The sequence below is a fragment of the Electrophorus electricus genome, chromosome 14, assembly GCF_013358815.1.
Source record: "Electrophorus electricus isolate fEleEle1 chromosome 14, fEleEle1.pri, whole genome shotgun sequence".
NCBI lineage: Eukaryota > Metazoa > Chordata > Actinopteri > Gymnotiformes > Gymnotidae > Electrophorus > Electrophorus electricus.
The window spans coordinates 4730448-4740545 of NC_049548.1; the positions used below are offsets into that span (position 1 = coordinate 4730448).

A 10098-nucleotide genomic window follows, 5' to 3' on the forward strand; every position below is an offset into this window, starting at 1 on the left:
AAATGCGTTTGGAGTGAAATTAGAAAGTTCAGGTTTGATACTGTGTAACTATGGATGAGAAGGTCATCTTTAAGCTTTGACATGCACGTATGTTGTGTTTTAACATGCATAACCAAAAACAAAAAGTATTTATTTTTCATAGAGACATTGGCTGGTGAGGATAAATGTCTGCTAATTATGTGATTATGTGTAACCTTGTATGTGTTTATATTTTTCCACACCAGGACTAGACTGCCCAGCTTTGACCCTCCAGAGTTCCCGTAGTTTGGACACGCTATCTGATCTCAAACTACAACGACTGGAGGCGGAGCTAGAAGGGGCGCGGCACGAGGCTCAGGGGGCATGTCAGAGGGAGGAGGAGCTGAAGGCTGAGTGTGAAAGACTGCAAGAGGAGTTAAGAGAGCTTCAGAATAACCAGAGACAGCGGGTCTGTAAACAAACACTCACTATATATATATATATATATATATATATATATATATATATATATATATATATATATATATATATATATATGCACATATAATGTATATATGTACAGAATACATACAATACATACATCTCTGCTATATTTGTTTCTCATGTTTGTCTTTGGTGCAGGACGTGAGCTCTACCTGTGCGCAGTGTGATGTGGAATGGATAAAGAAGGTGGGAGATGAACAGTAAGTAACTATGTCCATGGTGGTTATTTTACAGTGCTTATTGGAATCTGCCCCACCACCCTTATTAGAAACACCTACTATGCACATACAGTCACTGGCCATTTTACTGGGTACATCTATGTCATAGGAATGTTTTGCTTTATACATGTGTACATTTACACACTCTGATCAGAAACCATTAATGAGTCGCTAACTGTACACCTACAAGGTGTTTCTAAATAGGAAATATTTCGAATAAAGTAGGGTGAATATGATAATCATCCATCGTATTTGCCTAATTATCTACTTAAGGATTGTTTGTCTTTCTCTGAATGACATAGTACATGTTCAGATGCACAGTGGTAGAGTTAGTGGCTCAGAATCACCTTGATGAATGTGTCACTCAGCAGTAGAGGGCAGCATTACTTCTTACAACGAAACGACCAACTTTAAACCCACCAAGCTACTGCCAATGGTTCAGTGCTGTGTATGAAAAATTCATTTCCTTCCGTGAGTTTCACAAACACGTGTACGCTAATAAAGAAAAAAAAAAACCATCCCCGAGTTCCCTCTTCAGAGCGCCTTCCTCAGACCTGCCGCTTGCTGTTTCCTCTATCTAGCTGTTTGAACGTCAGCCCTTGCTGGCCAGGGACAAAGAAATTACGAGAGAATTGAAAGTAAAGCATCTGCGGAGAGACCGAGCTGGAAGCCTACTCCTTTTCCACCTCGCTCACCTCAGAGTTTCACAGGCAGCACCCCCTCTCTGTCCTCACTCTCTGTCTGAATGGCAGGGCCTGTTCTTGTAAGTGCCAGCATTTAATAGAAATGGCCAGAACTCATTGCAAGAATTCCTGCAAATTTGCCTTGTTGCTGACAATTAGGTTTTGCGTGATCTCTGATTTGTTGAATAGTTGGAGATTCTGAGAAAAAATAAAAAATAAATGAATTAGTGAAGCCTTCCTGTCACCATCATCAGAACGGAGGGTATCTTTCATCTAAACAAGAGCTACTCTAACTAATTAGGTAATTCAGTTTAATTACAGTTTCAAGCTTTGCACGCCTTACACAAATGATGACAAGCCACCTCACGGTTTTTATCAGTGTTTCCTCAGTTTTTCATATTACATCTGTATTATGCCCTCTGCTACATGTGCAGTCTGCCATGAACAAAAACACAAAAATCATGCTATAAATGGATGTGTGCTCTTGTAGGTGATATAATTGTTTTGCATATTCTGAACATAGGTTTTCTGAAGAGAAGCTGTGAAAAGACTGATTGTGAAAAGGGTACTCCTGTTTGTTGAACTGCTGGGGTCGTCACTGAATGGCCATAGATAGACAAGAGCCATCAGAGCGGGTCACTGGGCGTGGTTCCTTACTGTATGCAAAGAAGCATGTATAGCACATGTGCTACTCACCTAAGCAGCACAACCTCCATGCTTCCAGCCAGTAAATTCTGGATTTTTGACTATAAAGTTGAGAACAGTGAGGCTTTTATTGATTTATTATTGATTTTTATTGATTTATTCATTTGTTTTTAATGAGTTTTCACCTATGCAATCCATCTTCTTATATTTGTAATCAAACTATCATCCAAATGTCGTTTACTTGAATTATAATAATGCTTATTTTGCTACTTGTAGAGAGTGTATAGCATTAGGTGTGGGCTGTGCCAACAGAGATTGCCAGAATAATTGTATATTTATGTTTTATTCAAAGATGCATATGTTTGAGGCAACATTTGACAGTGTCAAGTAAATAAATATTCCAAACTCTAGTTTCTGAACAAAGGTCAGATACAGCCCATGAAGCCCACACACATCTCTTCCCACATACTCGCACCTATTGAATCATCAATATCCCTTCAAAGCTACCACAACACACATGACTACCCACACAAACACACAGGAGCACACATACATAGACACAGACTCACATATTCACACATGCATCCAGAGCATGCCTGTCATGCACTTGTACAATAAGCCATATGAATAATTGGCACCTGTGGATCTCACATGCAGACACAGACACACACTCACACACAGACACATGTCCATAATTATAGGGTTAAAAGATAATCTGTTACTGTGATCTGCCTCTATGAAATTAACTGTGAGCTTCCTCTGCAGTTCACCTTTTTACACATTTAATCGGAAGGAATTCACACTTTCAGACTTCAAGGTGCTCTAAGTGGGACTTTTATAACAAAGCCAGTATGAGTGTGTGTGTGTGTGTGTGTGTGTGTGTGTGTGTGTGTGTGTGTGTGTGTGTGTGTGTGTACAAGTGTGAAAAGTCACACAGCTAAACTTGAAGCAATAAGTCCAAGAGATCCATTGCGTGTCTGTCTGAGGACACTTTAAGATGATGAGTTTAGTCTGTGGCCACACACTTAAATGGCAGAAGAGAACATGGCATTTAGAGTGGTGTGGTGACATCCAGGCAGAGGGGCAGCCGGTGGGACATGACGTGATGGGCAGCACGGTAAGAATATCTAACGCTCGTGCTTACTTGGCCTGCAGCAGAGGGCACTGGAAGCTGCATAAGGTCACAGACTAATTGTCCAGCAGCTCGGACTACCAGAATTAGTGCTATAAATCTGATGAAGTTTATGAATTTTCCCTTTACTGAAGATGCATAACTGTAAGATGCTGAATTTGTTCAGCTGGTCTGACGCTTTTATTAATAGCTGTAATTTCAATATTTCCTCTTTTGAGCTTGCTCTTTAGATTCAGCTTCTGCAAAGGAAGTTTCCGTGGTTGACGATATATGCAAATGGACAATTTCGAGGTTTTTGGCAGATATAAAGTTCCTTATTAAAAGCTAAATGTTTTCTGCTGCTGGTTACTCTGGTTTTACAGTTCTCTCTGTACTATTTAGACACTTTAGGAAAATACATACATTTTTATGCATGAGGTCCAGTTGAACTCACTAGACTTTACAAAGGGAAGTATGTGGTCTCCCGAAGATCATGTTGGTTTTTGGTTGTTGGTTTTTACTGTGCAGTTGTGAAGTTTAGAGGATAAGAGTGTTATGTATAGTCCTTAATGAAGAAACTGCCATCATGCTTTTTCTGTGACTGTCGTCTATTACTGAGAGTGAGAATGTGCATGAATACTCACAGCACTTTGTTAGAGAACACTCACTAATTGAGGTGAACATTTTATAGGAAGAGACAGACAGCTAGTTACACTGCTATAATGAATAGTTTCTCAACCATCCTCATTAATGTGTTGCAAAAGCCCTAGTTGATGAAGAGAAAAAAGAGTGTGGCCTTTCATTTGCTCACTTGTGTACATGCCAGCTCAGCCTGAATTCTTCCCACCGCTCCGTATCTGACACCATCGCCATGCGCTGAGTGGTGTTTAGAGTTAAGCTTCTGTGGTTTGCGTGAAATTGGTGTGGATATAATCAGATAAAGGGGATCTGATGACAGACAGAGTTTCAGTCTACCGCAGCATCTTGCACAGATCAGCCTTTTTCTTATACTTATTTTTGATTAGTAACAGTCATCTGTGGCCTCATCTGCTGTATCTTTATCTTTGGGTTCAGCTCTGAGGAGTTTAGAGTGGTTTAATTATCAGTCTTGATAGTAAGACACACTGTACTAAGTGGTTAACTTTTGCTACATATAACATTTTTATCAGAGTATCTAAGTTTTATGTCAAAATATCTATATCAGATTTTGACAGCATGGGGTAAATGTTAAAGGGGAGTAATATGAGTAATTTCTTTAAATACAGTTGGCAGTTATAGTATTGGTGACGACTGAGAACAGTTATGTTGCTGCCTGGTTACCGGAGTGAAGGACAGGTGGTTTGATACTGATTCAAAGGCTGTACTCTGTACTTTCTTTGGAAATCTTATCCTGGCACATGCACTGTATATTCTACACATCATTATGAAAAATATTTACATTTATGGCATTTAGCTGATGCTTTTATCCAAAAAAAACCCTTACAATTATGACAGAGTACAACTTAAGCATTTGTGGGTTAAGGGCCTTGCTCTGGGGCCCAACGGCAGTAATTTGGTAGTGGTGGGGCTTGAACTGGCAGCCTTCCAAGTACAAGTCAAGTACCTTAAAAACAGAGCTACCACTGCCTCCAAGAACAGCATTTATACTCATAAATGATTAAGTATGTTGAAAACAGTACTCATTTCATCTAACAGCAAAACCAAAATAGACTTTGTACTGTGTTTTGTCATTTCTAGACATCCTGGAGTGTGTGAACTAAACGTGATAACTTGGTATGTTGTGGTCCGCAAAGATCAGCTGTGTAGGCCCATGTCAGAGATGCATGGACCTTTAGTGTATTTGTAAACTTTATCATTACTCTCTCTCTCTCTCTCTCTCTCTCTCTCTCTCGCTCTGTATCGCTCTTGTCCTCCCTCTCTCTCTCTCTCTCTCTCTCTCTCTCTCTCTCTCTCTCTCTCTCTCTCTCTCTCTCTCTCTCTCAGGGTGAATCTCGCCCTGGCCTACACAGAGCTGACTGAGGAGCTTGGTAAACTGCAGGCACTGAGTGCTAAACAAACAGAGATTTTGAGGAGTGTGTCACAGGAGCAGGCCAGCCCAGGTAGTGAGCACATATCAATACCTGTTAGGATTCTACCTTTACGCTATCGAATCATTTAGTGAGTCTGGAAATTAATAAATGACAGTGATTCATTAGAATGACTCATGGAATGAGTCTGTTGTGCACTCATATTAAGATTCTCACTAATGACACTTTAGACAAGAGGTATTCAAATCACAGTCCTCAAGGTCCAGATCCTACAGATTTTCCATCTTCTGTTGACCTACGAGTCAGGTGTGATGACAAACTGGCCAACTAGTTACATTAATCATTTAATCAACTACAAGGGATTACAAAATCCAGGACCAGATTTGAATTTGAATTTGAATACATTTCTCATTTACATTTACATTTTCAGCATTAAGTAGATGCTCTTATCTGGTAACAGTAGGTTAGAATTCAAGTCACAGGTGAACTAGAATAACCTACTGCTAAAATACAGGAATCATTGTTGATACCTAAAAGTACAAGCATAAGCTCCGTATCAGACAACAGTGCAATACCAAACAATACCGAACAATGAGTACTAGAGTGACCAGTTAATAAACAGTAGTATGAAATTTCTGTAAGTGCAGGATCAATGGTCTACACGGTGGCCACCTATATATGTGTTTTATAACATAGCCCTTCTGTTCAATAAACATCCGTTCACAAATCATAGCATGGTATTAAAGGTATTTGAATTGGGCATACCTGTCTACCTGCCTGCCATATTTACTGATGCATTTCATTTTTGTATAGACTGCTTTAAGAGCTACTGCATGAAACATGGAGAGCACAAACAGCCCTCCCCTTGTTTCTTTAAACTTCTGCACACAACCACATGACCATAAATGATGTTTCCCCTTTGATATCGGAAACCAAACTAAAAGCAGAAGCAAAGATAGAGGAAAAATACTACTGATTCATAGATGGGGGTGATAATTTCTCTAAATGGCTGATTGCTATCTCACCATTGCAGGAAGCTTTGCATATGCTATTAGTATACTGAGCTTTGTCACTTTTCTGCCAGAGCAAAAATATTTTTTTCAATCATAGCAGAATTAAAAAAGAATTAAAGAGAAACAGGCTCCTTTTCAACATACTGCAGTCAAAATGAAACGGGTAAAAGTTCATCGAGAATCAAGGAAGTGAATAGTGGAGGAGACGTTCACCCACACATGATTTGGAAAAACAATGAAAGCTAAAAGAGGAAACACAGGAGGGAAGAGGAAGTCATTACAGACATTAGTATATCATAAGAGAGTGTGTGTTCTGTGAGTCATACTAATAATGGGTTTCATTTAGTGCTTTATTATGTTCAAGCCCTGCCATTTAAAAAATCCCTTGCTTTGAATAGTAAAATAATAAGCACATTAGTGCCCCATGTGTGACTATTTGTATTGAAACAAATTGCTATTCACTATCAGTGGCAGTGAGATGTCTAACAAATGCCATGCTTTTATGAGGTGTATGAACTGCATTAACTCTTTGGGCTTTTTTGTGTCCCGTGTTCAGTTCAGCGTCATTCCCCTGTGCCTCACCAGAGGCACTCGCCCATCCCGCAGAGGCACTCGCCCGTCCCGCAGAGGCACTCGCCCGTCTCACAGCGCCACTCCCCTGTGCCCCAACGCCGCTCCCCGGTCCTGCAGCGCCTCTCGCCAGACATGCACCGCCGTTCGCCCCTGCCTGAGATCAGCGACGGTCCCGCCTCCTACTCCTGCAGGCCGCCCATCCACCACCTGAGGGCGAGCTTCCAGGGACGGCGCAGCTACTCGGAGGTGGCCGACCCGTCTGCCTACCAGCGCCCGCCACGCTTCACTCTGGACCCCGTGTCCACGCTGCCCAAGCCCCGGCCCTACGTGGAGAGCTACCATAAGCAGACGCAGCAGCAGACGCAGCAGACGCAACAGCAGCAGCACGGGGGAAGTCCGCATATCCTGGCCCAAAGGCGAGGCTCCCACCCCGGGCTCCAGGCGGCAGCAGCGGAGGGTGGCATGGCTGAGTCCCCGAGACACTCCAGGGAGCTGTCTTTCCAGCACTCAGAACTGTCCCATCTCCATTACGAGCCGCAGCCAGGTCCGGCGCCACTGCATGCTGCACCACAGCCACCCCATTCCTCGGAGGATGAGGAGGAATGGACCTGTCCCCACCCCATCAGCCCCCCGCGGACGCTGGGGGCTTCTGGTCCCACCTCTGGCATGAGAGGCCCAGCCTCCTGTTCTGCCTTCCCGATACCAGCACGCCCAAATACTCTAAGCTGCCACCCATCTGGTTATCTGCATGCAGAACATGCCCAGTCCTGGCCTTCCATTAATGTGAGCAGCCTGTCAGTGCCTGATGTGACACCGTAAAAATTAATATCTTCTTGTGGATTAGTTCACTGAACATCTCAAAGTAGTAATGTGTTTTATATTACATGGTAAAAATGAGGTTTACTTCATTGATGTAATGCACTGTGGCGTATACTGTTAGTGTAATAACTTCGTATTGCATGTATGTGCTGTCTGCAGCTGTGGATGGAGACAGAGGAGGAGAGTGATGTCAGGAGCTGCCCACTTTGCCACCTGATCTTCCCTGTTGGTTACCCTGACGATGCCCTGATCAAGCACATTGACTCGCACTTGGAGAACAGCAAGATCTGACAGCCCAACAATACTCATACCCCACTGCACTCTCTACTAGTCCTACATTAACACTTATAAACAGCTCATACAGGTTTTGCTGGATTGAGGAGGACGCCATGGGATTGTACGCAAGCTCAGGACAGATCCTGGTAAAATCGGGATTATTTTGTAGTGGCAGTGCATTGTACATTTGCAAGAAAAACCCATGAACCCTTTGTAATTACCTATATTTCGCTATAAATGGCACCTGAAATGTGGTCTTATCATCACTTAGCTCACAACAATACATAAAGCCCTATTTATTTTACAAGTAACACACATGACACTTTACAGTGCCATATCTTTGTTTCAACAAACCATCATGATCATGGAGAAAGTATGTGAACACTAATAGTTAGTAACTAGTGTTACCTCCTTTATTGACAGTAACTTCAATAAAACTGCTGACCAGTCCTGAGCAGTTAAGAGGTATTTTGTCCTATTTTTAGTTTACTTGGAATTTGGGGATGTGCTTCTTGAACAACCTGTTTCAGATTACAGTACAGTGTTTCAGTGGTACGAATGTCAAGACTTGGCCATTCTAAAAGAGAATTTCTTCTGTTCGAGACACTGATTTGTTCCGGTACTTTGGATTATTGTCATGCTGCACAATCCAACGTCTTTTGAGTTTTACATCACCAACATACAGATGCCCTGAAATATTATAAAAATTTGTCATCCACCTTGGAATTAATTGGTCTCCCAGTGACTGAAAGCCATCCTGGCCCCGAGGCAGCAAAGCAGTCCCATACCATTTTAATCCATCCATCATGCTTCAGAGCTAGGGTTGAGGTTGAGGTATTGATGTTGTGTGTTATGCAGTGTTTTATGTAGTGTCTCTAAATATAACACTGTGTACACTTAGCTTGAGCAGACAACAATGGCTTGTTGAAGAGCAGTGGTTTCCTCTGTGGTATCCTCCCAGTGACTACCACTTCATTCAATGTTTGGCTTATGGTGGACTCAGGACCACCTGACTCCAGTTACTCTCTTTTAAAAATCTATTTTCCTAGATGTTCACAAATTTCTTCCAAATTAAATTTTAGAGGATCATGTGATTTGATCACCTTTAATCCAGGTAATTCAAAATAAATCTTTTTCTTACAACTGAATACATTAATAAGTAAACAATGCTACTGAGAGTTGATAAAAGGCTCCTTCCAGTTTATCTTGAATTTTCTTCCTGCTTACTTTGATAGATTTTGAGGTGGTAGACTCTTTTTTTACTGTAATATATATCTTACATAGGTTTGCATTTGTAGAATAACTGTCCTTGAGAAACTATAGAACTGTCATAATGCATAGAGTGAAATATCCAAACTCTCTTCTGCATTTTAAACTACACCTCCCATGATTCTTCATGATTCTACACTTCCCTAGGCATTGCTATACATGTGCACACAGGGGCCACAATAGGTAGATAATGTTTTTGATGAGTGACTGTTTAAAGACTGAGTCCTGCAGGGCAGGGCATCAGGGCCAGGGTAGGATTATGGAGTAAATGACCAATGACTACATTTCTAAGTAGGTTTAAATATTATTTGAACTTCAGCACTTTATACAATCCCTTAATATCCCATTTACCTTTACAAATATTAATAAAGCAAAAAAAGGACATACAGATGTCATTTATTTTTTAATATTCCCAAATATGTCTATTAATTACAGCTTAGTTTGATAGAATTTCTCTTTAGGAAAACTACACCTATATATTTAATTCATAATCTAATATACATAATATGTAAACTGCATCTTTACTGTTTGTCTTCCTGTACGTGGGATAAAAGTCTATGGACAAAGAAGCTTTCAAAGCTTGGGCAAAGAACATCTTATCAGGATGTACAGTATACATGATTCCAAACCTTTTCTAAAGAAAACTCAGATGATGTCTAACAACTAACAAACATTTGTGTTATTGGATCATATTGGATCATCATTGTATCAAGGTTTTGAGCAAAATGATGTGACGGATGAATTTTGCTTGTCTTGATATAATGATGAATTCTGTCACATAAGTCTATGGACAGTATTCCTATTTCAAGGTGAACGAAATGGACCATGGTTCCTAAGATAGTAGTACTATGAATTCCATTGATAGTTCGGAAAGCACATTTATTAGATAAACAGCACTCTTAACCATGGCTCATTTTAGCTGGACCATATGGATAGACACCATGGAAACATTTCAGATGCACTTGAAACAATAGAGGTCCATTCTCTTCTGACCAAATCACA

General features: G+C 40.9%; 1 protein-coding gene across 2 annotated transcripts in view; it reads left to right on the forward strand.

Moving 5' to 3' along the window:
* Positions 1-8289, forward strand: part of tbkbp1 (TBK1 binding protein 1) — a 37778-nt gene extending 29489 nt beyond the window's left edge. For both annotated transcript variants that reach the window (XM_035533853.1, XM_035533854.1), the window contains exons 6-10: positions 225-427; positions 601-662; positions 5103-5218; positions 6716-7515; positions 7711-8289. In XM_035533853.1, the coding sequence (XP_035389746.1) occupies positions 225-427; positions 601-662; positions 5103-5218; positions 6716-7515; positions 7711-7842 (1313 nt within the window). In that variant the 3' untranslated portion in view covers positions 7843-8289. The remainder of the gene's footprint in view (positions 1-224; positions 428-600; positions 663-5102; positions 5219-6715; positions 7516-7710) is intronic.
* The last annotated feature ends 1809 nt before the right edge of the window (positions 8290-10098 follow it).